The following is a 27558-nucleotide window of genomic DNA, read 5'->3' on the forward strand; positions in this document are numbered from 1 at the left end:
ACAGCCCATATCTGACATATTGGATTGAAATCAGTTTATCAGCTTTAGAGAAGATGTAGGGGTTGCAGAGAACATTACAGATGAATTCATTCTATAGGCTCTCTCTTTTCCATTCCCAAGAGCAAATTATTCCCACCTATTTGCCACCTTCATACCTCTCTCCTTGTCTGTTTTTAGCTCTGTTCATCATATCTACACCCTTAATATAGTCCATCACTGGTGTTTGTCTTCTCCTTTCCCTGTGGCATCTCAGTCAACACAGGGGAGCCATCTTGGAGCTATAGGATCAATGGTAATCAAGGGGCAGGCAAAGTTCAGTAGAGGGTTGAGAGTCCCAAAGCCACCACAAACGTGTCATTAAACCCAACCCAACATTCCAGCCCAGAGGAAGACACTTAATGGGGCAAATAGAAATAGCAGAAGGGAGCAAGAGGAAGGAAGGTCAAGTCACAATGTGAAACCATCTGTGGCATAGAGTAACAAGACAAGATGAACTGCGGAGTTCTTGACTCTACACTTCCACACATATCATGTCAGATTACGCTCCCCTATGCAACAGTTTTTTTTTTTTACTAAATACTTATTTTATTAAACTGATATCCCCTTTAAAAGCAACTCTGTCTCTAAATTATTCAACTTAAAAAGTCCCTGCAGAGCTAAACTTCCTGGAGAATCTTCTGCAGCTGACACTTCACTTTTAAGAGTTTTGCATGCCTGATCCCTCCTCCTAGTTATTTCCACCATTTCCATGTAGGACCAGCAAAAAGGAGCCACACAGTGCAAAGGGGAATCAGGCACCCAATACTCCCATAGGTGTTGAATGCTGAAGTTTCTTCAGCAGGCTTAGCAGCAGCTGTAAGTGCTATAAACCATATTCGTGTCCAACATGGCTTTCATGTCAGAAATGTACAAAGACAAATGTGTTTTTACTGCTTATTGTACCTTTTATTCTGTTCTACTCTGTTAGATATATCTGGAAATGAAACCGATCTTGGATTTCCTTATCACCCTGGAGGTAAGGCACTATGATATAAGCAGCATGGTATCAAGTTATGATGTTAAATCATGCAATTGGGTTGGATTGTTCGCTGAAGCAATTCATTATACTTTCCATTGGTCCAATCTTTCTCACTTATTCCTACTACTCTCATGCTGACAAGACATTGGGTGGATGTTACAACAAAGATTAAATTGTCTCCTGTAGCCATTATACTTTGTACAGGACGCCAAGGTTGGGTCCTGGACAGTCGCTATATATCTCCTGTGTTTGGGTTGTGGTCTCTTCAAGGGAAGTTGGGAAATGTTCAGGGGGTCACCCAAGACGGGTGAGAAATTCCTGGAAATAGCTAAAATCAGGAGGACTGAATCGCAGTTCTCTGTGTTGAATAGAGAGATATTTGGGACCCGGAATTTGGGGGGCTCTGTAGTGATATTCGGGTGGGAAAGAGGGAAAGAGACTGTTGCCTATGGTGGTACCTCCGTGACACAAGAAGTCGGGGTGGTAAGAAATTTGATACATGATGTCATAGTGGGGCGGGACTGCCCACTGTTTTTTGAACTATGGAACCAGGTACAGTGTGAACAGCCTGGACAACTAAGGGGACTGGGGACCCTCGGCCTCGAAGGAACAGAGTCTGAGGGGTCCGGGCCTGAAATCCCCACAACACAACCCCCTGATGGGGAGGTACCTGTCACTAATAATGACATTGCAGAAAATGTTAAAGTAGACGATATTGTTTGTGTTTCAGGTCGCAAGACCGAGCTGACCTCTGAGGGGGGGGGGGGGGAAGTCTCCCCGTTACAGGTTATGCTGGGAGAGGATGATGAGGAACTCTCCCCATCACAGTCCCAGGTTGAGGAGAGTGAAGGGGAAACCTCCTCAAGGCCAGTGCATCCAGACCTGGACGTATCCAGGGGTGTACGTTTGGCACCGCTCAATTGCAGGATCTTACCTTGGTCAATGCTAGAGAGCAGGTTTCTGTTATTGATGGGATCCCACAAATACCAGGTGCAGACCAGAGGTTTCCTCATTTTGCATTGAAAGATAACTTGGTTTATCGAGTGGCTGAAAGCCGAGGGGAAACTGTCGAGCAGTTGCTGGTTCCTCAGCCTTATAGGCGGATGCTTCTCGATCTAGCCCACAATGATGCACTGGGAGGACACCTGGGGGCAGAAAAAACAGAGGCCAGGGTAACTGACCGGTTTTACTGGCCAGGGGTAAAAGCCGAGGTTAAAAGGTATTGTGCGTCCTGTCCGACTTGCCAGTTAACTGCCCCGGTGCCCCATTACAGAAACCCCCTGGTACCCTTGCCCATTATCGAGGTACCATTTGAACGAATTGCAATGGATCTCGTAGGACCCCTGGTGAAGTCAGCAAGGGGGTACCAATATATACTAGTCATCCTAGACTATGCCACTAGATATCCAGAAGCAGTCCCTTTAAGGAAAACTTCCTCTAAGGCCATTGCCAGGGAACTATTTCAAATGTTTTCCTGAACGGGGTTCCTCAAAGAAATATTGACGGACCAGGGCACCCCTTTTATGTCAAAAGTGATGGCGGACTTGTGCAAACTGTTCCAGATTAAGCAGTTGCGGACGTCCGTCTATCATCCGCAGACTGATGGCCTAGTCGAGAGGTTCAATAAAACTTTAAAATGCATGTTAAAAAGAGTGGTCCAGAAAGATGGGAAGGATTGGGATATGTTACTCCCTGCCCTGTTGTTTGCCATCCGAGAGGTTCCACAAGCATCAACGGGTTTCTCACCGTTTGAGTTAGTGTATGGGCGAAGGCCCCGGGGGTTGCTAGATCTAGTAAAGGAGACATGGGAAAGTGAGTCTTCCCCACACAAAACTGTGGTAGAGCATATCTCCCAAATGCGAGAGAGAGTGGCTAAGGTAATGCCGTTGGTGAGGGAGCATCTGCAGAAGGCTCAAGATGCCCAAAGAAGGGTGTACAACCGGTCGGCTAAAATCAGACAATTTCAAATAGGAGACCGGGTGGCCGTCCTAATACCAACGGTGGAGAGCAAGTTCTTGGTCAAGTGGCAAGGTCCGTTTGAGATGGTGGAAAAAATGGGGGAAGTGAACTACAAGGTACACCAGCCTGGGAGAAGAAAGCCATACCAGATCTACCACATAAATTTGTTGAAACCCTGGAGAGACAGAGAACAGGTGTCCGCAGTGATAGGTGTCCAGTCAGGGGACTCTGCAGGGATTGACCTGGTGCAGGTCGCTGCTACCCTGTCTAGGCCCCAAACCCAACAGGCAAAAGAATTTCTGCAAAGAAATAGGGACATGTTTTCAGGGTTACCTGGTCTCACCAATGTCATGGAGCATGACATTGTAACCGAGCCCAATGAAAAAATCCGGTTAAAGCCGTATCGTATCCCAGAAGCTCATAGGGTGGCAGTGTCTGAGGAGGTAAAAAGAATGCTTGAGCTTGATGTCATTGAAGAGTCGCAGAGCGAGTGGTCGAGTCCAATTGTGTTGGTGCCTAAACCCAACGGCACTCTTCGCTTCTGCAATGACTTCAGAAAGCTTAATGAAATCTCCAAGTTCGATGCATATCCAATGCCCCGGATAGACGAGTTAATTGAGAGGTTGGGTCCAGCCAGGTATATCACCATGCTTGACCTCACAAAAGGGTACTGGCAGATTCCCCTAACCAAGGAGGCCAGGGAGAAAACAGCCTTCTCCACCCCGGAAGGCTACTTCCAGTACAAAAGGATGCCATTTGGTCTGCACTCTGCCCCTGCCACATTCCAACGGGCCATGGATAAAACTTTACGTCCACATCAAAGATATGCTTCCGTCTACCTGGATGACATAGTCGTCTTCAGCACTGATTGGGAGTCCCATCTTCCCCGGGTTCAGGCAGTCGTAGACTCCTTGAGAAGAGCAGGGTTCACCATCAATCCGGAGAAATGTGCAATTGGGATGGAGGAAGCCAAGTACCTAGGGTACATTGTGGGTAGAGGGCTGGTTAAACCCCAAATGAATAAGGTAGAAGCCATACAGGGCTGGCCCCGTCCCCTAACCAAAAAGCAGGTTAGAGCATTTTTGGGCATAGTTGGCTACTACCGGAGGTTTGTCCCCAACTTTGCCACCATTGCTGCACCATTGACTGACTTGACCAAAGGTAGAAAGTCAGTGATGATAAAGTGGAGCGCGAATGCCGAAGAAGCTTTTCAGAAGCTTAAGGCGGCATTATGCCAACATCCGGTGCTCGTAGCTCCCGATTTCTCCAAGGATTTTGTAGTGCAGACAGATGCTTCAAGTGAAGGATTAGGAGCGGCCCTCTCTCAAGTGGTCAATGAGGAAGAGCACCCCGTGGTTTTTCTGAGTAGGAAGCTAACGACAGCAGAGAGAAACTACGCTGTGGTGGAGCGGGAGTGTCTTGCCATCAAGTGGGCTTTGGACTCCCTACGGTATTTTCTCCTAGGTAGGAGGTTTCGCCTGGTGTCAGACCATGCCCCATTGACCTGGATGAGACAGAACAAGTACACCAATGCCAGGGTGACAAGGTGGTTCCTATCTCTCCAGGAGTTTAATTTTGTGGTAGAACACAGACCCGGGAGACAGCATCAGAATGCCGATGCCCTCTCCCGAGTCCACTGTATGCTGTTGAGTGGTGCCTCCAACACCTCCGCGTTGAGGCAGAGGGGGGGGGGATATGTACAGGACGCCAAGGTTGGGTCCTGGACAGTCGCTATATATCTCCTGTGTTTGGGTTGTGGTCTCTTTAAGGGAAGTTGGGAAATGTTCAGGGGGGTCACCCAAGACGGGTGAGAAATTCCTGGAAATAGCTAAAATCAGGAGGACTGAATCGCAGTTCTCTGTGTTGAATAGAGAGATATTTGGGACCCGGAATTTGGGGGGCTCTGTAGTGATATTCGGGTGGGAAAGAGCCCCCACCCCTGACCATAAGGGATTCCAACACACAGGGTTAAGTCCCATGAGAAGCAGTCCTTAAGAGACAGGAAGCAGCAATAGGTGAGTGTGGGGGAGGAGTAGTTTGGTGGTTGCACCTGTCTGAAGGAGCTGCAAGTTTGCTGGAAGCTGCTGGGAGGTCTATTAAGGACTGTTACAAACCTTGGGGTGAAGACCCATCCACAAAACCGTATGTGCCTTTTTTCTTACTTTATTCCTTTGTGCTGAAGAAAAGCGGACTTTATTTTGTGTTTGATTTATGCACTGCTGGAAGCCTGTTTTAAGTTTGCTGAAATAAAGCCTTTTTGTTTATGTTTTAAACGGTTGTGCACTCAATCCGGTGGAGCTAGAACCCCCAAACTTTACAACTTACTGACATGGAGAACAATAAAATGATATTTGATCAGGAAAAATACAAATATTAGTACATACAAGCTATTTTTCCTGATTAAATATCATTTTATTGTATCTATTTATCAAGTAGCAGCATTTATTTTATTCTATTCAGCTTTTGTAGCTGATGATACCTCCTGAAGCGCAGAGATCTCTCTATAGGTATCACGCGTCATTGTGAGATTTACATTACATGACATGGAGAACAGTTGAGAACCCGAATAAAGAAAAGCTTGGATGCTAAGGAAACATCTACTGGCAAAATATGGAGGATGCCATTGTTCAAGTCCTGGTCTGCAAACTTATTCTGCGTCTGTGACCTAAAAAGTACTGAAGCATGCATCCACGTGACAGCCAGCTAATTGGTGTTTTTAAAAAGCAAGGTCCTCAATGGCAGCCTTATATTTCTTTCAGTACAGGTTTAATTTGAATTCAAGAGCCTAAAACACTGCTACGATTAAAGTTGGAGGCTTATAATTAAGTTAATTTTGGACTTAATTCATTTTGACACTAAATTATTTCACGGGAGATAATATTTAGCAGAAGTAGAAATCCTTAATTTGCCCCAATTAACTAATTAGGCATATTTTGCTTTTATTTTTCTTAACTTAGAGGGTGATTTTTAGGAGGTGGGGGTGTGTATTTAGGGTCGTTTCTCCTTTTTATTTAGTCGTTATTTGTACACGGTCATTTTTTTGCATTTCAACATTTTCATTGGTTTTGTGAGAGCAACATTAGACATGCAAAATAATACATCCATATCCCAACACCAACAGAATTTAAATACTGTATACAATTACCAATTCAGATAGACATTTTAACTCCTATAATTCCCAAGCTCTCTAGTTATTTATCATCAAAAATCAATGTTCCAACATGAAGATTCCAAAAGGGAAAAAGACAGTATGTCCTCTCAACACCACTGGCTCCTCTAAACAGATCTCTGCCACCTTTTACAGTTCTTTTTGCAGCCTAAGTGGAAGCAGTGGATTCAAATACATGCTCTAAAAATATCTATAACTTATAGAGCAATTTTTGAAATATACAACAAATTTCACAGGGTTATAAAAACAGGAAATAAATGAAAGATGAGAATGTGCTGTCACTTTATATGTTTTTATCTTACAATTTTATTAACTGCCGAACTACTATGTGTTTGTACAAAAAAGTATCCTGTTCTCTTTGCATTGTCTACTTTGAATACAATACCTGGTGATCCTGCCATTCTCTCTGCTTTCCTAGTTCAAACTGACCACACCAGGGCATGGAAGCACATGCCTCCCCGTGTGGTCAGTTTTCTTTTTTACATCTTACTTGGGAGCACAGCCTGCCTGTAACTAATCACAATGAAGATCAGTGTATTGCTGTTTCTCTGCCTTCTGCTGACACATCCTTGTCTTGCATTTCTATTTTAAACTATTTGAGTTGCTTTACAAGGTAAATGTACATAATATATAATTAATCACAGGAGGGCCTGAGAGCACATTTTCAATTTTTTAAATACATGTATGTATTTGTATTTCAACTCTTGTCCAAAAAATTTCAGTTGCTTTATTAATTTCAAAACAGATTCCTTATTTAAGATTACAGCTGAAATACAGCACCGACATGTCAAATTGAGGGAATGGGAGAATGAACTTGTAGAGGTTGTCAAAGCAAAAGTAAGAGAAATTCCAAAATGTTATGTGTTGCAAAATACAATTGTATCCTATATTGTGAATTATTGCTATTTCATTTTTGTTTCCTTCTTTGTCTCCTAAGATTACAGAAAAAATGAATTCCATTCCCAGCAGAGAAAACACGCTTATTCTAAAGAAAGTCATTCTGTAAGTTAGTGTAAAAATAGACCATAAATATACTCGTCAGATGTATGAACCTATAAAATATAATGAAACTTAAGTGCATATTTAAAGGATACAATGGTAAATAGAGCTGCGCTCCCACACAAACATAAATTGTGATGAACTAAATAAAACTAAACATAGTAATTAATAGGGATAGACCGATTATCGGCAAGACCGATATGCACTTTCCCCAATATATCGGTATCGGCCCTGGAACTGGCCGATATTACCAATATATTTGTGATGTCATTCTGCCTTCTTATGCCGCCTCCCTCGCCTTGAACAGCCTCGTCTGGAGTCGGAACTAGTTTTGCGGGAGTGTATCCAGAGATGTATAGTAACGAAGTAGAACTACTTAAGTACTGTACTTAAGTACCGAAATGCGGTATCTGTACTTTCGTAGAGTAGAATTTTTTTCTCCTACTTCTACTTTTACTTCACTACATTTTTTCGATGATTTCGATACTTCTACTCAAGTATTTTTTTTTGTGCTGCATAGTTACTCGTTACTTTTAAAAAAATTACCACTACCAGAACAGTAGATGGCAGGTTGCATAAAGCTCAAAAAAATGTGTATAATGTCATTTGTAAATCAGCGCATACGAAAATAAAGGCTGTGTATAATAAAAGCTGCTATACCAAATCTTTCCAATAAAAAGAAAATATGAAACAAACAAATAAATGGTGCTACAGCGCTTAAAGTGCATCAAGAAACTACTAACAAACAGAACTTGGCTGTGCGAATAAAGTGCCTGTGCAATCGATATAATATCATCGTTGCCACTAGTGCCCTGCCCACACTCCACACAGTATCAAAAATAAAGTGACATGAATGTGCTAAAGCCTAAATGCAGTGAAAATAATTATTCCCACAATGTAACAGTAAATTCAATTCATATAAAATATGACAATAAATCACAATAAAATAAGTTATGAAATAAGTTAGGTCAGGTGCGTGCAACAAGTTGAAGTGAGTAAACCTATCTATAACGAAAAGTCCATAAATGAATTCCAGTTTGCAAATCTAAAGTGTCACTTCACTTGTCAGATGCTTCCACCTCCTTCAGTGCTCGAGTGACCGACCAACACACTTAATGGTGGTGGCACTGGTGGATAGCGTCTGGGTGGCACTGTGGCACTGGCACTGACTGCACTGGTTCAAAAAGCCATATATATTTAATTATTTCAATTCTCAATCTCATAGGTCCTCTCCTCATAAGATATTAATAACTTAAGATTAGGTGATGAACTTCTTGGCGGCCCTGGCAGGATGACGGGGACACCCGCCACTTCTGGAGCCGAGCCGCTGTGATTCCCCAACATGTGACAAAGTGACAGCCAGGAGATCTAGTGGCTAGTAGTGCTCAACAATACTGCTTTTATATATAAAAATGAAATAAAATATACTGACTCACAATTTAGTAGTAGTAGTAGGTAGCGTGTAGCAGTAGGCAGCACAACTCAATTCAATCAATCCCACAGCCTCGCTCGCGCCGCGGCCCGCGGAATCACTGTCATGATCATCAAGTTAAGACCGCACAGGAGGAGCCATGCTGCCATCTTCCCACTCAAGGTCTCCGCCTCTAAACGTGTTGTGTGTCACTCAGACTCCACCCCTTAGGGCCCTTACTGAGAGGAGTTGTGACACGGGCAGCGGGACGGGGGAGCAGGACTCGGAGCATTTTCTTCGTTATCTCATCTTCTTCTCTATGAGGTGAGTGAGGTGGCCTGTGGAGAGGGCCTAATCCTTGCCATGGCAAATGTGCCATTTGAGAATCAAATAATCAATATAAAATATTAATATATTATATACACACGGGTCATGGGTGGCTTTTTTGAACCAAGAAGAGTGAGACTGACGGCTATGATGATTATCCGACCATCCATGGTCCATGGACCATAAGTGTTGTGTTGTGGTGGTGCCTGTGCTTCCTGCGGCCTGCCTCTGCGGCTGTGCCTGCACTGCAGTGGAAACTGGCAGTGGCACTTGACTTGAGCAAAGCAAATGAGCACTACTAGTGTGAAGGACAGGTGGTGGAAGCATGTTCTGACAAGTTCTTATAATGAAAATAATATAGACAGCTTTTTGAACCAGTGCAGTGCCAGTGCTACTAAAGCCCCGTACACACGTACCGATCGTCGGCATACAAATGTTCGTCTTTTCTCCCCGGGATGTCGGTGTCTGTTGAAAAGTGCAAAGACAGCACAAGGACAGCACAAGAATTTTGTCTGCAGACTTCAGCTGACTGCAGAAGTGATGTCATGTAATGGTTAACTTTCCCTGTGTTTTCTATTTTCTGAGCATGCCCAGTCTTGCAAATCTGCGGTCTGTCGGCCGAATTCTGTACTGACAGGCGAACAATCGTCCGTTCTGGTGTCCGCAGACAAAAATTTTCATGTTTGCAAGAAAGACTTTTGTCCGCGGATTGTGCGCAGACAGCTGTCGGAGGCACCATACTAACACGCGTACAATCGGCAGATCTTTCGTCCGCCGACGTTTGTATGCCGACGATCGGTACGTGTGTACGGGCCTTAAGGTGAGAGGCAGAGAGAGAGGCTATCCAGTCCACCACTTTACTTGAGCAGATCACAGAAGAAAGGTGGAAACATCTGACAGCAAGTGACAAGCACTTCTTAGATTGCACACTGGAATTCAGTTATGGACTTTTCGTTATAAAGTTTAGTTCACACACTTAAACTTGCACCTAACTTATTCACAATCACAACTTATTTTATTGTGGTATTGTCATATATATTTTATATGAATTAAATTTACATTGTGGGAATAATTTGCACTGCATTTAGCACAGACATGTCACTTTATTTTTGATACTGTGGGTGATGATTTTGAATACAAGAAGAATATATATATATATATATATATATATATATATAATTGTATATATATAATTGCAGGCACTTTATTAGCATTTTTAGCACAGCAACTTTGTTAGTAGTTTTTGATGCATTTTTCACTTTAACCACTTAAGCCCCGGAAGATTTTACCCCCATTCCGACCAGGGGGTATTTTGCGATTCGGCACTGCGTGACTTTAACAGACAATTGCGCGGTCGTGCGACGCTGTACCTAAACAAATTTGGCGTCCTTTTTTTCCCACAAACAGAGCTTTCTTTTGGTGAAATTCCCCCCAAAAAAAAATGTAAAAATCAAAATTTTTTAACATTTTCGGCCAATTTGTTTTATGCTACATATGTTTGGTAAAAAAAATCGCAAAAAGCGTATTTTGATTGGTTTGCGCAAAAGTTATTGCGTTTACTAACAAAGGGAAAGATTTTTGTCATTTTTGTTGTTTTTTTTTTTAACGCGTAATGGCGGCGATCTGCGATTTTTTTTTTTTTGCGGGACTGCGACATTGTGGCGGACAGATCGGACCCTTGACTGACATTTTTGACACTTTTGGGGTTACCAGTGACATTTCTACAGTAATCAGTGCTATACATATGCACTGTTATTGTAAAAATACACTGGTAGTGAAGGGGTTAACTTTATTTGGGAGGGAGGGGCTGTGTGTGTCCCTAGGGGCGTGCTTTCTACTGTGATTGGCTGTGGCTTCAGCTGTAAGGACACTGATCAACGGATCTACATAGTAGATCCGTGTGATCAGTGTCTTTACACCGAGGAGAATGACAGGTGGCTTGTTTACACAAGCTGCCTGACTTTCTCCCTCTCCCCCGCCGATCGCCGAGTGACCGGCGGACATCGGGTCCGCTGGTCACACGTGCGGGGGGGGTCTGTGACCATGCGGGAGCGCGCCTCCGGGGGCACGCACTCGCTCCCTAGACCCTCACAAGCTAGTGACGTAGCCCTACGTCACTTTGCCTGTGAGGGGCTGACTGCCGACGTAGATCGGCGTTAGGCAGTCGGCAAGTGGTTAAGCGTTGTAGGTTTGATGAAGCTGGCCTGGCACATCATCATCAATTGAGCATATCAAATCAAACCGCGATTAGGAAGACTGCGCATGCTCCTGTTCTGCCTTTTGATCAGCTGAAAAGATGGACGAACCAAAAACATCACCTTCCACCCCTGGCCCTTCAACTTCAAGTGATCTGCCTGGCTGTGAGAGTGAGGAAGCTCAGGAAGGAGACCACCCCTGGCTTTAAAAGGTGGATGCTTTAAAAGGGGAAGGGAGGGACATACTTTATCTGTTTTTTGTTTACAAAAAGTTACAGCCTAAGGAATTGTGATTGTCGTTTAGGTTAATCATTTGAATAAATCATTTGAAATAATAAAAAACAATATGATGTTCAAACTTTTGACTTCTTTCTTTAATAACTACATAACACAGTACTTGTACTTCTACTTTCAGTACTTGAGTAGAATTTTTTTTTCAAAACTACTGGTACTTTTTACTTTTAGTACTTAAGTAGCAAATTTTTTGAAAAAACTACTTGCAATACTTAAGTAAAAAAAATGTTGAATACTTTAGTACTTCTACTTAAGTAACTTTTTCTGCGAGCACTTCCACTTCTACTCAAGTCACTTTTTGATCGAGCACTTGTACTTTTACTCAAGTAGAAATTTCGAGTACTTTATACAAGTCTGAGTGTATCACAGCCATAGACCCACCCACAGCAGCCCGGTGCCAGCCAGCCACCCACACCCACAGGCACTGTACCAGCCAGCCACCCACAGGCACTGTACCAGCCAGCCACAGGCCCTGTGCCAGCCAGCCACCCACAGGCCCTGTACCAGCCAGCCACCCAGAGCCCCTGTGCCAGACACCCACCCACCAAAGGGTGACAGACAGCCAGCTACCCACAGGCCCTGTACCAGCCAGCTACCCACAGGCCCTGTACCAGCCAGCTACCCACAGGCCCTGTACCAGCCAGCTGCCCACAGGCCCTGTACCAGCCAGCCGCCCACAGGCCCTGTACCAGCCAGCCACCCACCACAGGGTGCCAGCCAGCCATCTACCACAGGTTGCCAGCCACCCACCCCAGGGTGCCAGCAAGCCAGCCACCCACCCCAGGGTACCAGACAGCCAGCCACCCACCACAGGGTGCCAGCAAGCCAGCCATTAAGCATTAAACGTAAATTAACATGTTCAGTACCAGATTTGTGTCAAAATTTGTTTTTATTTTTCAAAACTTTAAATGTACAAAATATCGGCCCATATCAGCCGATACCGATACGTTGTGACCAAAATATCGGTATCGGCCCTGAAAAAAACCATATTGGTCTATCCCTAGTAATTAATAGTGAAAAAAACATTCTTGGTGGTAAATGAGGCTACATTAAACATGAACCTAAACTGTGTAAAACAATATGTAATCAGAAATTCTAACAAAGGTAAGTCTCAATGATGGAAAAAAAGACATAAAAAAGACTTAACCACTTAAGGACCGAGCCCATTTCTGACACATGTTGTTTACAAGTTAAAATCCGTATTTTTTGCTAGAAAATTACTTAGAACCCCCAAACATTATAAATATATTTTTTAGCAAAGACTTCAGAGAATAAAATGGCAGTCGTTGCAATATTTGTTGTCACACGGTATTCACACAACGGTCTTTTAAACAGCATTTTTTTGTAAAAAAATAAATTTCACTGCGTTTAAAAAAAAACTAAACAGTAAAGTTAGGCTATTTTTTTCTCTTTGTATATCGTGAAAGACGTCACACCGAGTACATAGATATCTAACATGTTACGGTTTAAAATTGCACGCACCCACGGAATGGCGACAAACTACGGTCAGTAAAAATCTACTTAGGCGATGCTTTAAAAATGTTTTAACGGTTACCAGTTTAAAGTTAGAGTAGCTCTTTTTTTTTTAAAGTATTGCTCTTGCTCTGGCGATCGCAGCGATACCACACGTGTGGCTTAAACAGCGATTTCATTTGCGGGCACAACTTCTGTATGTTTTTTTCCTATTATATATATTTTTTAATTTAACCACTTACCGCAAACTGACGTTAATTAACGTCAGCAGACTTTGCGGGGTTATACCGGGATGATGCCTCTAGCTAGAGGCACCATCCTGGTACCGTGGTTTAGAGCCGACGGTCGGCTTTCCGTCGGTAACTACCGATGCGGCTCGGGAGCCGCTCGATCGTTACCCAGGGGGCCGGGAGGGGACGTCCCCCCCCCCCCTCCCGCCGCCTTCCAAGGCTTTTACCGGGGCTCCCGTCCCACCGGGAGCCCCGAGCACCCAGCCGGCACGTTCACCGTCTGGATGGAGTCCCGATGAATGCCGGAAACGGCATCGATCGTGTCTCCGATGACGTAACCCGGAGGCGGCGTCCATGACCTCACTTCCGGGTTACTGTGCTGCAAAAGGCGGCAGTTTTGAAAAACTGCTGTATGCAAAAAATGCCGTTTTCGGCGTTTTGCATACAGGGAAGTGTAGTGGAGGGGTCTAGAGTCTTTTAGACCCTCAATCCCTCCATAAAGTGTACCTGTCACTACATATTGGTGTCACAAGGGATGTTTACATTGCTTGTGACAGCAATAAAAGTGATCAGATTTTTTTTTTTTTTTTTTTAAAACTAATAAAGTTTTAAAAAAATAAAAAATAAATAGGAAAAAAAAAAATTTAGCCGCCCTCGTCACCGTTGGCTCGCGCACGAAAAAAAACGTATGCGCAAGTCGAGCCGCGAATGAAATCGCTGTTCAAACCCCACATGTGAGGTATCGCTGCGATCGCCAGAGCGTGGGCAATAATTAAAAAAAAAAAAAGAGCTACACTCTAACTCTAAACTGGTAACCATTAAATAAATTTAAAGCGTCACAGATTGAGATCTCTATTGACCGTAGTTTGTCGCCATCCCACGGGGGGGCGCAATTTTAAACCGTAACATGTTGGGTATCTATCTACTCAGCGTGACATCATCTTTCACAATATACAAAAAAAATGGGCTAACTTTACTGTTTAGTATTTTTTAAATGCAGTGAAATGTGATTTTTCAAATTTTTTCCAAAAAAATGGCGTTTTAAAGACCGCTGCGCAAATACCGCCTGACAAAAAATTTTGCAATTACCGACATTTTATTCTCCAGAGTCTTTGCTAAAAAAATATATATGTTTGGGGGTTCTAAGTAGTTTTCTAGGAAAAAATACTCCGAAATAGGGCTGGGGCTTAAGTGGTTAAGCACAGGTTTTTAAAAAAAAAAAAAAAATCTGATCACTTTTATTGCTGTCACACGCAATGTAAATATCCCTTGTGACAGTAATAGGCAGTGGCAGGTACTCTTTATGGAGGGATCGGGGGTCTAAAAGACCCTAGACCCCGCCACTGCACTTGACTGTATTTAAAATGGCGAAAACTGCATTTATGAATATTGTCACTTTTTCTAAATTCGGTGCCTTTAGCCGCCGAGTAACCCGGACGTGACGTCATGGATGCTGCTTCCAGGTTACATCATCGGAGACCTGATCGAAGCCGAATCTGGCTGTGACCGGGACTCCAAAGAGCCGGTGGACGTGTCGGCTGGTTTGTCGGGTCACCTGGTGGGACGGGAAAGCCGCAGTAGGTGGCGGGAGGGGGGTTCCCCTCCCGCTCGCTGGGGTAACGATCGAGCAGCTCCCGAGCCGTATCGGCTGTTACCACCTGAAAGTCGACTGCGGCTCTAAAAAATGGTTCCGGGATGATGCCTCTAGCTGCAGGCATCATCCCAGTACAACCAACATTGCTGATCATATTTTGAAAATGTTAGTTGCCTGGCCGTCTCTAATCTTGATGCTTTTAGTCAATAACCTGGAAGAGACCAACAGGTTTGAATGCCTAAGTTTTAAAATTTCTTTTTTTCTATTGGATGAAATATGTTTTTCGATACAAGTAAGGGAAAGAATTTTACAAACAGTAATTATATAAATTATGTAATTATGCAGGACAAATCCAACAAAGCTGACGCTGACTTTTTGGTTGCATCTACAACTTAGAGGGAAGGAAATGGGAAACGTCATAAGGACACAAGTAAAGGCACTGGAGGGCCAGCTCATTGGGAAAGTTGGTGCAAGGCTGGTGTCTCTTTCAGTTGAAGGTAACATGATTTAATGCCCTGTTTGTCTTCTGAAATCTAATGTAACAACTGTAGAGAAGACTAGACAGAATTAGCGGATATACTGTATGTACCAATGATTACATATATTTTCTAATTCCCTCTTCTCTTGAATTGTTACTTTGAATCTCTTGTTACAAAAATGTACGTATTTCATATTTTCCTTTATTCCATCTAGTGGCAATAATGTGATATTTTACTATTGTCGATAATAAAAGAACATTTCATAAAATAAAGTAGCGAAAAGAACATTTTGTTTATGCACAATTTGCCCAGAATGAATGTACATGCAGATTCACTGGACAAATGCTTAAACAATATTTTTTTAATTTTATAACTAGATGCCTGTGTGTGCTGCAGTAATATATAAAATATTTTGTAGTAACAAGGCTAAGTTCACCTGTAGCCGCAAGTTTTTTGGGGTGTAACATGTTCCTAAGTACCCACTTCCCACCCCTAGAGCTTCCCCTACACAGCCACATCATTCATTCACACAGATCTGTGAGTGAATGAATGAACTACAAGTCAGAGAAAACCACAAGCAATGTACTGAGTGCTAGATGCACAAGGAACGGAGGGACGGACGAAGGGACCAGGGCAGACCTATGCAGCTGTCTAGAAAGCACCTGGAGTATTGCAAATAATGGCCATAGGAGACTTTGCTCAGTGCCCGCAACGGTCACTGTATTGGCAGCCAGTTGGCATAAAAATAATTGAAAAATAAAACACAAACAGTTTATTTGAAATAGATAAACATAGTTGTAGATGAATGAACAATACCACGTTGTGGAACCCTGAGTATCAGGAAGAAGGTCATCCAAAACTGCAGATGGCTTGGATGGGGGCGCCAATGAAAGCCCTGATGGAAGCAGTATGCCCGCTCGATCAGCCTGAAAGAGCGCTGCGTGCTTAGATGGCGTTCATTCTTCCATAAAGAAAAATGTCATGAACTTTATTATTACCTGTTCTACAGTGTTTGTCATCTATGTCTTAACGTGCCCATGTAACCTATTGTACGTGGGGCGTACTACCCGCACCCTAAGCAAACGGATAGGAGAGCACTGTAGACTTATTCAAGAAGGATGTGATGAACAAAGTGTCCTCTGTCATTCCCTTTAGGCCCACCATAAGCCGATTGGTTGCTTGTAGGTTATGGCAATTGAGGCCATCCAAAACGGTTCACTCACTGATAATGAGAGATTCTCCCTCTTATGCAAGAGGAAGACTTTTTGGATTTACAAACTTGGTTCTTTATCACCATATGGGTTGAATGAGGATTTAGAGATTCACAATATTGTTTAAAGTCATCCCCTCCACCCCCCATTCTTCTGCCTTCCCTTACTCCACTTTCCCCCCCCCCCCCCATATGTGTAATTGTTATATATATATATATATATATATATATATATAGAATATATTACTGTTTTTTGTATATACAACTTTTATTTTTATATATATATATATATAAAATGTTAGCCGAGCATTATAAAGATGGATTAAGAGATGGATAAAAAAAAATATATATATATATATATATATATATACACTATAAGTTATAACTTTTTATACATGTATATATTTTTAGCTGAGAATTATAGAGAAAGATGGATACAGAGAGATCTATACAGTTACAGTATCTCACAAAAGTGAGCCAATCACTCCACTGGCTGTCACACAATCAACTACAGTATCTCACAAAAGTGGGTACACCGCTCACTTTTTGTAAATATTTTATTATATCTTTTCATGTGACAAAACTGAAGAAATGACACTTTGCTACAGTGTAAATTTGCTGTCCCCTCAAAATAAATCAACATGCAGCCATTAATGTCTAAACTGCTGGCAACAAAAGTGAGTACACCCCTAAGTAAAAATGTCCTAATTGGGCCCAAAGTGTCAATATTTTTTGTGGCCACCATTATTTTCCAGTGCTGCCTTAACCCTCCTTGGCATGGAGTTTACCAGAGCTTCGCAGGTTGCCACTGGAGTCCTCTTCCGCTCCTCCATGATGACATCACAGAGCTGGTGGATGTTAGAGACCTTGCGCTCCTCCACCTTCCGTTTGAGCATGCCCCACAGATGCTCAATAGGGTTTAGGTCTGGAGACATGCTTGGCCAGTCCATCACCTTTACCCTCAGCTTCTTTAGCAAGACAGTGATCATCTTGAAGGTGTGTTTGGGGTCGTTATGTTGGAATACTGCCCTGCGGCCCAGTCTCCGAAGGGAAGGGATCATGCTCTGCTTCAGTATTACACAGTACATGTTGGCATTCCTGGTTGAGTGCCGGCAGCACTCATGCAGCCCCAGAGCATGACACTCCCCCCACAATGCTTGACTGTAGGCAAGACACACTTGTCTTTGTACTCCTCATCTGGTTGCCACCATCTGAACCAAATAAGTTTATCTTGGTCTCATCAGACCACAGGACATGGTTCCAGTAATCCATGTCCTTAGTCTGCTTGTCTTCAGCAAACTGTTTGCGGGCTTTCTTGTGCATCATCTTTAGAAGAGGATTCCTTCTGGGATGACAGCCGTGCAGACCAATTTGATGCAGTGTGTAGCGTATGGTCTGAACACTGACAGACTGACCCCCCCCCCCCCCACCCCTTCAACCTCTGCAGCAATGCTGGCAGCACTCATATGTCTATTTCCCAAAGAGAACTTCTGGATATGGCGCTGAGCATGTGCACTCAACTTCTTTGGTCGACCATGGCGGGGCCTGTTCTGAGTGGAACCTGTCCTGTTAAACGGCTGTATGGTCTTGGACACTGTGCTGCAGCTCAGTTTCAGAGTCTTGGTAATCTTCTTATAGCCTAGGTCATCTTTATGTGGAGCAACAATTTTTTTTTCAGATCCTCAGAGTTCTTTGCCATGAGGTGCCATGTTGAACTTCCAGTGACCAGTATGAGAGAGTGAGAGCGATGGCACCAAATTTAACACACCTGCTCCCCATTCACACCTGAGACCAAGTCACATGACACCGGGGAGGGAATATGGCTAATTGGGCCCAATTTGGACATTTTCACTTAGGGGTGTACTCACTTTTGTTGCCAGCGACATTAATGGCTGTGTGTTGAGTTATTTTGAGGGGACAGCAAATTTACACTGTTATACAAGCTGTACACTCACTACTTGTAACAAAATGTAATTTCTTCAGTGTTGTCACATGAAAAGATATAATAAAATATTTACAAAAATGTGAGGGGTATACTCACTTTTGTGAGATACTGTGTGTGTATATTATGAATGAGTTTTTTTTAATCTATTTATTTTACTGATGAGTAGTGAGATTTTATATTTCTATGAATTTGTTTTTATTAGCGGATTACATTGTGTTTGTATACAACTGCCACTCAACCAGTTAATGGCAGCTATGAGCATTTGTGAGTAAAGAGTCATTCAGATTTTACATAGTTCTGCCTATTCCCCGTCTTCTTAGAATGGTTAAAATTAGGTCTGTTGCCTTATCCCCGTGACTTGAGAGAGCACATGTGCGCGAAACGCGTCACGGTAATGTATCAAGCGTACAGTCCACAGTGTTTCCCCTGAGATTCCCGTTTCCGCCCACCTCCTGTGTGTGAGGACATTTAACGTGCATCGCTCTGCCAGGCTGATCGAGCGGGCATTCTGCTAACATAAGGGCTTTCATTTGCGCCCACTTCCCAGCCCATCTGCAGTTTCAGATGACCTTCTTCCTGATGCCCAAGGTTCCATAACGTGGTATCATTCATTCATCTACAACTATATTTATCTATTTCAAATAAACTGTTTTGTGTTTTATTTTTCAAGACTTTCTATGTGCCAAATGTCTCCAATGCAGTGACCGTTGCAGGCACCGAGCGCAGTCTACTTGTTTATGAACTACAAGTCAGTCTACCACCACAACATACAGACTTGTAGTGATCAATGGAACACGAGTGCAGTATACTCGTCCACTGACACTTTCCCAAGCTCTCTAACAGAAAGCCTGCACAGATGTATGGCCAGAGAGCTGGAGGAAGTGCCTGCAGGAGCTTGACATTGCACCCGCAGTCCACTGATCATGGGTGCAATGCTTTGCAAGTATCTGTGGAAAATAATAATAAATGCACATTATTTTCCTGCAAAAACATGTGCATAAGGTTAACATAGCGTTTACAAAGTAAAAGTAACGTGCTTCAGTCAGCTGAAACTGCAATGACACTGCTGGTGAAATCTGGTATTGCAGCTCTGTATATTTTGTTATAGAAATTATTTGGATATTATGAAGCACATTGATGTGTCACAAATAAATATAAATTGTGTATGTATATGTGTATATGTATATATATATATATATATATATATATATATATATATATATATATATATATATATATATATATATATATACTGTTTGCATTAGTCTTCTGAGAAAAATGAACACTAGGACATTGTTTCTTTTAAAATAATGCAGCTGAAAGAGGTATATGAACTGGAAATCTTATTTAGATCAGACACATTTTCTGTCTTGTACTGCTACTTTAATCTAAGAATTTATTGAAATGAGTGTCTTTCTTACCTCCACTAAGATGTGAATGAATGCCAGCTTGGGATACAGAACTGTGATATTAAGGCTCAGTGTGCCAATGAATTTGGCAGCTATTCTTGTCAATGCATAAATGGGTACGAAGATCACTCTCCTGCTGCTCCAGGGACTGTATGCATCGCTCCTCAGCCAGCAGGTACTGCCCTGTATCTTTCATTTTATTGCCCTTTATTTACTGTTTAGCAGTGATAGTGGAAATACATTTGGCCTTGGAACAGGCTTCACAGAATTCCTGAGCATATGCTTATAGGCATATGTAAAGATCTAGGGTAAACTATGTGATGGGATCTTATAACCTCAAGCTGTCTATGCAGGTAAGGGATGTATGTAGATAAAAACAAGCCCTGCAGCTTTGACCTAACTTTAAGAATGCTCATGGTATAGATGTAGGCTATTTACATACGCACCTTATGAAGCCCTACTGGAAAACTCACAAGACATTACTAAGAGACACCCAGCTGTTACTGTTTACTTCCACTCAGTCTCAATTTTAGGTATAGTCTTTGGACTAAAATGTCATTTTAGTTTCAGTCCCATTTTAGACCTCTATAATTGTTTTAGTCATATTTTAGTCTACTAAAATCTCAAGTACATTTTTGTTAAATAAAACATTTTTAGTCAACTAAAATCTAATGGTTTTAGTTAAATTGTAATGCATTATTTAAGCATTTCTATAGAATTTCCAAACATATATATATTCCTGGAGTAAAAAAATCTAGTACGTTATTATTTATGATATTAAGATTTGAAAAATCTCACAGATACAGATTTAGCCACTCTGGATGGTCTGAGGAGGCCTGTAATGCTGCACAGTGCTCTGGACAGTTGTCTGAGGAGGCCTGTAATGCTGCACGGTGGTCTAACGAGGCCTGTAATGCTGCACAGTGCTCTGGACAGTGGTCTAAGGAGGCCTGTAATGCTGCACAGTGCTCTGGACATGGACAGTCTGAGGAAGCCTGTAATGCACACAGTGCTTTTGAACTGGACAGTCTGAAAAGGAGGCCTGTAATGCATTGCACACAGTGCACTGCACATTGGTCTGAGGAGGCTTGTAATGAATACAGTACTCTGGACAGTGGTTTGAGGAGGCCTGTAATGCTGGCTGCACAGCCTGCTAACTGCTTCACTGCTTTAACTGCTTATATTTTGAAAGCCTTAATAGTGAAAGCACATGCATTACAATGGATAGGCAGAGGGCAGATGAGTCTGGCGGGAGCCCATCCCTCCCTAAAGGACCGGGTGCAATGGACACTTGTTTGTTTTTTCTCTGATTATAACCTGCTCACATGCCCTTTCCCTCCCCTGATGCAGTAGCTCTGAGCTCAGTATTATTATAACAGTATAAATTTGCTGTCCCTTAAAAATCCACACACAGCCATTAATGTCTAAACTGCTGGCAATAAATGTGACTACATCTCTAAGTAAAAATGTCCAAATTGGGCCCAATTCACCATTTTCCCTCCCCAGTGTCATGTGACTCATTAATGTTACAAGGTCTCAAGTGCTAATGGGGAGCAGGTGTGTTAAATTTGGTGTTATCGCGCTCACTCTCTCATACTGGTCATTGGAAGTTCAGCATGGCATCTCATGGCAAAGAACTCTCTGAGGATCTGAAAAAAAAAGAATTGTTGCTCTACATAAAGATGGCCTAGGCTATAAGGAGATTGCCAAGACCCTGAAGCTGAGCTGCAGCTCTGTGGCCAAGACTATACCAGGACATGTTCCACTCAGAACAGACCTTGCTATGGTCGATCAAAGAAGTTGAGTGCACATGCTCAGCGTCCTATCCAGAAGTTGTCTTTGGGAAATAGACGTATGAGTGCTGCCAGCATTGCTGCGGAGGTTGAAGGGGTGGGGATGGTCAGCCTGTCAGTGCTCAGACCATACACCCCACATTAAATCAAATTGGTCTGCATGGCTATCATCCCAGAAGGAAGAGTCTTCTGAGGATGATGCACAAGAAAGCCCGCAAACAGTTTGCTAAAGATAAGCAGACTAAGGACATGGCTTACTGTAACCATGTCCTGTGGTCTGATGAGACCAAGATAAACTTATTTGGTTCAGATGGTGTCAAGCGTGTGGGGCGGCAACCTAGTGAGGAGTACAAAGACAAGTGTGTCTTGTCTACTGTCAAGAATTGTGGTGGGAGTGTCATGCTCTGGGGCCGCATGAATGCTGCTGGCACTGGGGAGCTACAGTTCATTGAGGGAACCATGAATGCCAACATGTACTGTGACCTACTGAAGCAGAGCATGATTCCCTCCTTTTGGAGACTGGGCCGCAGGGCAGTATTCCAACATAATGACCTCAAACACACCTCCAAGATGAACACTACCTTGCTAAAGAAGCTGAGGGTAAAGGTGATGGACTTGCCAAGCATGTCTCCAGACCCAAACCCTATTGAGCATCTGTGGGGCATCCTCAATGGAAGGTGGAGGAGCGCAAGGTCTCTAACATCCACCAGCTCTGTGATGTCGTCATGGAAGAGTGCAAGCGGACTCCAGTGGCTACCTGTGAAGCTCTGGTGAACTCCATGCCCAAGAGGGTTAAGGCAGTGCTGTAAAAAACTCTTTTGTTGCCAGCGGTTTAGACATTAATGGCTGTGTGTTGAATTATTTTGAGGGGACAGCAAGTTTACACTGTTATACAAGCTGTACACTCACTACTTTACATTGTAGCAAAGTGTAATTTCTTCAGTGATGTCACATGAAAAGATATAATAAAATATTTACAAAAATGTGAGGGGTGTACTCACTTTTGTGAGATACTGTACATACTTACATTGGTTGAAGCTGGACCAACTTAACTATATAACATTTTTTTAGAGATGCACCGATTACAAAATTAATACTCAGTTGTGATGTGTCGTATTACAAGACCTCACTCGTTTATTAAGTTAAAATATATGAAATATATATGCTCGTCTTGTAAAACCCTCGCAGACCAAGTTTCTTGCAATCCAAGGTTTTACTGTGTATACTTCTATTGGGTTAAGCTGGATCAATGTAACCCTGTAAAAAAATACCTAAACTTCAGCTTAAATTTATGTACAATATATATATATATATATATATATATATATATATATATATATTATTTTTTAATAACCGGTCCAAGGAACAAAGCCAAAGTGAAATGAAAGGTAAACTATAGCAACCAATAAGGTTTTGGTTCACTGATGGCTAACCACTGAAAGATGAGTTCTGGTTGCAGTGGGTCTTCTTGCCTCATGGAATATTATTTTATTAATATTATACAGGATTTATATAGCGCTGACCATTTACGCAACACTTTACAACTTGAGGGTAGACAGTACAACTACAAGACACTTTTTAATACAGTAGGAATCAAAGAGCCATGCTCGTTAGAGCTTACAAACTAAGAGGGGGGGGGGGGGGTCAAGAGATACAAGAGGTAATAACTCTGGGGGATGTGCTGCTGGAGAAAATATTGCACAGTTGTTAGGTGGGGGCCAGATCGGCGATGGGAGAGGCTCAGGAGAAGTCCTAGAGGCGAGCATAGGATGAGGTGACAAGGAAGCTAGAGAATAGGAGGTCTTGGGAGGATGGAAGAGAACGATTTGGTTGGTATTTTGAGACTAAGTTAGTGATGTAGCTGGGGGCAGACTTGTGGATGGCTTTGTAAGTTATTGTTAGTATCTTGAATTGAATTAGTTGGTTGTGTAACAGTCAGTGGAGTGATTGGCAGGGAGGAGTAGCAGACTCTGAGCGGTTTGTAAGGTTGATGAGCCTGGCAGCAGCATTCATGATGGACTGAAGGGGGGATAGCCTATTTAAAGGTAAGCCAATGAGGAAGGAGTTGCAGTAGTCGAGGTGAGAGATGTGAAAAAATGAAACAAAAAGCTGCGTTTGGGTCTATTCGATATAAAACAGCCACTGCACATATGTTGGATAAAACATAAAAACAGGATGAAATTGAAAAGCAGCGCTATATAAAAAGTCCAGGTATAGGTAGGGTCCAGCTGATTGGTCTCCTTGAAGTGCCACCACCACCAGAGAGAGTGACCCCAATCACACTGCCGCTTACCGTCCCACTAATAAAAGAAGGCTCAAAGGATCCACCAAACTGCTCCTCCAGAAATCCTCAGCTATTCCAGGATCAAGCCAATTAGGTGAAACTCCAAACAGATGGTACAAGGCAGACTGATCACTCATATAAACCAGACAAAAGCAAAAAAGAAAACCATAGTGCAACACCTAATTAACCACCATTTATTTTCTTATGCCAAGTAACTGCTTACAGGTAATAAGAGTAAAAAGAGCTTATCTGCTGGAAATGTTTGACCACCAACGAGATGACCGCTGCTTCACTCAGTAGTGACGTCCCGCGTCACAGACTTAGGGGCGAAGTCTGACATTGGACGAAACGCCGCGTCGGGGCGGGACCTGTGGCGTGGGACATTACTATTGAGTGAAGCAGTGGTCAAACATTTCCGGCAGATAAGCCCTTTTTACTCTTATTACCTGTAAGCAGTTATTTGGCATAAGAAAATAAAATGGTGGTACATTAGGTGTTGCACTATGGTTTTCTTTTTTGCTTTTTTCTGGTTTATATGAGTGATCAGTCTGCCTTGTACCATCTGTTTGGAGTCGCAGCTAATTGGCTTGATCCTGGAATTGCTGAGGATTTCTGGAGAAGCAGTTTGGTGGATCCTTTGAGCCTTCTTTTATTAGTGGGATGGTAAGCGGCAGTGGGATTTGGGTCACTCTCTCTCTTTAGTGGTGGTGGCACTTCGAGGTGAGAGATGACCAGGAAGTGGATTAGAAGTTTTGTGGTGTCATTGGAAGGAAGGGATGTATCTTAAAGATGTTTCGGAGGTTGAGGTAGCAAGCTGTGGACAGTGAATGGATGTGTGCCGAAAGGATAGTTCAAAGTCCAGGATTACACCTAGGATCCTGGCATCTGGCATGGGGGGATGGGTTGATAGTTGAGCCGTTGATTTTGACAGGGAAATCAGGGGAAGAGGCATGTGGGGGAGAAAATATCATGAGCTTGGGTAGGTTTAGTTTGAAGAGTTTGATGTGACATCCAGGCTGATGTGTCTGTTAGTAAGTTGGTGATGTGTGAGGAGACTGATGGAGTGAACTGAGGGGTAGAGAGATAGATCTGGATGTCATCCACGTAGAAATGGTGTTTAAAGCCATGGGAGGCAATCAACTGACCCAAGGAGGAGGTGTATATTGAGAAAAGGAGATCCCTGATGTACAGGAAGACAGGACTTAAGTGAGTAACAATTCCCTCACTCAGGCCAGGAAAGTGGCTTCTCCCCCGTATGAGATATCTGATGTCTGGAAAGATTGGACTTCTGTGAAAAACATTTCCCGCACTCAGAGATCTCACACAGGGGTCAGGCCATATTCTTGTCCTGACCCCTGTGTGAGATCTCTGATGTGTGTAAAGACTGGACTTCTTGAAAATATGACTGATAATGTTGAACATATTCCAGCCAACTGTTTGTAAACCTGAATGAACAATAACAATTGTAGGACTGTAAGCTCCGTTCACACCAGTGCGGCTTTGAAATTGCGCAATTTCAAAGCCGCACAGCTAACTTCACTGCAGCTCGCTACTTCATACAACAAAAGTCTTTGCAAGTTGCAATGAAATTGTCAAACAGTAGTGCGGGAGCCTTTTTCAAAGTAGCCACAACATAAGTCGCAGCAATCTGAACGATTTCATTGCTGGTGCGAGCGTGAAGGGGGGCTAATCATTTTCAAAAACAGAATTGGTGGAGCTGCTTATAGTGATAACTTCCCTCTGAGCCCTCATATATAGTGTATAATAGGATATCCCTGATGGGTTGATGCTGAAAAAACAGCTTAAATAAATTTTTCCCCCAACATTGGTCATAAAAGGGGTGTTTGGTGTAGATAATGGCAGAAGACTTGGGGATATTGACCAATCCAGCCATGTTTGAGGTAATGCTAACCATTTGTTTTTTTCTTTTATTTCCAACAGAGATTTACTCCCTATCGGAACAAATGGAAATTCTAGTTGCCTCCCTTGGTGGTGTCGCAATCACTTTGTTGCTTGTTATTCTCCTTCTGTGCGTTGCCCATCTGAGCAAACGTACCAAAGCTAACTTTAGACTGCGAGAAGGACCAAGAGAAAATAAAGATGCTCGATCTACAGGTGCATTACCTGCTTCTCAGAGTCAGTGTGGCCAAATGATGCCCAGCCTTGCAAGGCACAAGTCACCCAGACAAAGCAAAGAACACTACACTGCCAGAGACACCTCCAGCACTCTGGAACTGACCAATATAACCTTTGAACAAACGGCAGTCTAATGATTCTGTATTAATGAACTAAAGGTGGAAAATGGCTATGTGGTGCATAATTTAGGTACATTAAAATGTCAGTATTCAACTTTCTTCTTTTGTACTTGTCGCTTAAAGTGCACCTGTGCCCAGACTATGGACAATAAACTATTTACATATTTTTAACTAGCAGTAAAAGAGCTTTAAAACAAGACACCCCAATTTCTCTGAATACCTTTAACAAGAAGTTATTAAATTTCAAAAATATCCAGAAGTCACAAAAAAGACTCCAGGATTTCCCCAGCTTCTAAAAGTTTAGAAGTCCTTGCTGGTTGTGTACATTATAGGGCTGGCAAGATCTGCTATCCATTATAAAAAAAAAAAAAACTATTCCACTGCCTGACTTGTAAACTAATAAACATACAATTTTTCCACAACGCTTATAGCTACAGAGATTAACAAGGGCATGTTTTAAAACTGAACTCCAGGAATTCAGCCACTTTCTAAAATGTGCCGAATTACTATGGGTTAAGTTTGATGAAATGTAAGCCACCTCATGGACTTATCTCTTTCCTTTCCGAATTACATTACTAAGCACTGGGAGTACAGCTATAGCTACTACTTCTTCAGCTTCAGAGTAGACTGCAGCTGCTTTGCCCACCCCTCCTCTCTGCTTGCCCAATCATGGACCCATTCACAAAATACAATGACTTCTGTGAATGGACAGTGGAAGTGAAGGGAAGGCAGGCAACTGGCAGCATTGCTCCTTTCAGAAAGTTCGGAGTATAGATAGCTGTACTTCCACTGTGCAGGAAAACTGTCAAGTGTATATGAAAGGGATAAGTTTGCAAGATGGAATGCACCTCGTTGGACCTAATCTATAATAAGCCGGCTCGTTTTAGAAAGTGGCTGAATTTCTGGCTTTCAGCTTTAAAATGCATTTACTGCTTGTTCAGAATATGTTAAAACTTTGCTATGCATGATCTGGGTACAGGTTCACTTTAAGTGTGTCAGTTACAGAGGAGCAGGATGGAATTCAAAAAGTCTCTGGTTAGTACTCCAAGCACATTGAATGTCTACATATTAATAAACCTCTTTAAGGTGGAACTCAATATTTAGTATGCAAATGCAATCCTTATATACAGGTCTATTAAAAGTTCAACATTAATTTTCTTTTATAGCACTGATACATCATATCTATACATAAGCATCAGCAGGTGCTATTCTCATATTTTGTCACTAGATGTCACTGTTTTCCCTAATGTAAAACTTCACAGTAAATGGAATAACTATATGCTGCTCTCTTTTCTAACAGCTGCTAACTTTCAGTAATGTATAAGTTCTCAAAATATTTGAAGGGTAAATATATAATGTCATTAACACATAATAAAAGTTAGCACAAAAAACTGTTAGTGAATATTTTCCAAAGTAATGGAAATATCATGTAAGGTAATTTCTTGTGTTTACTATTAAAATGTACTTTCTGTTCCATAATATTGATCTAAAGATCATTTTTGTTATATTTATTT

General features: G+C 42.4%; 1 protein-coding gene across 1 annotated transcript in view; it reads left to right on the plus strand.

The window, feature by feature from the left end:
• Positions 1–26059, plus strand: part of LOC309550630 (uncharacterized protein) — a gene marked incomplete at both ends in the record, with an annotated part of 49339 nt that extends 23280 nt beyond the window's left edge. The window contains 6 exons of the mRNA XM_082250968.1: positions 968–1015; positions 6892–6983; positions 7084–7148; positions 15015–15166; positions 19735–19887; positions 25731–26059. Coding sequence (XP_082107094.1) covers positions 968–1015; positions 6892–6983; positions 7084–7148; positions 15015–15166; positions 19735–19887; positions 25731–26059 — 839 coding nt within the window. The remainder of the gene's footprint in view (positions 1–967; positions 1016–6891; positions 6984–7083; positions 7149–15014; positions 15167–19734; positions 19888–25730) is intronic.
• Between the last annotated feature and the right edge of the window lie 1499 nt (positions 26060–27558).

Source organism: Pelophylax lessonae, assembly GCF_965119305.1.
Source record: "Pelophylax lessonae genome assembly, chromosome: 3".
Classification (NCBI taxonomy): domain Eukaryota; kingdom Metazoa; phylum Chordata; class Amphibia; order Anura; family Ranidae; genus Pelophylax; species Pelophylax lessonae.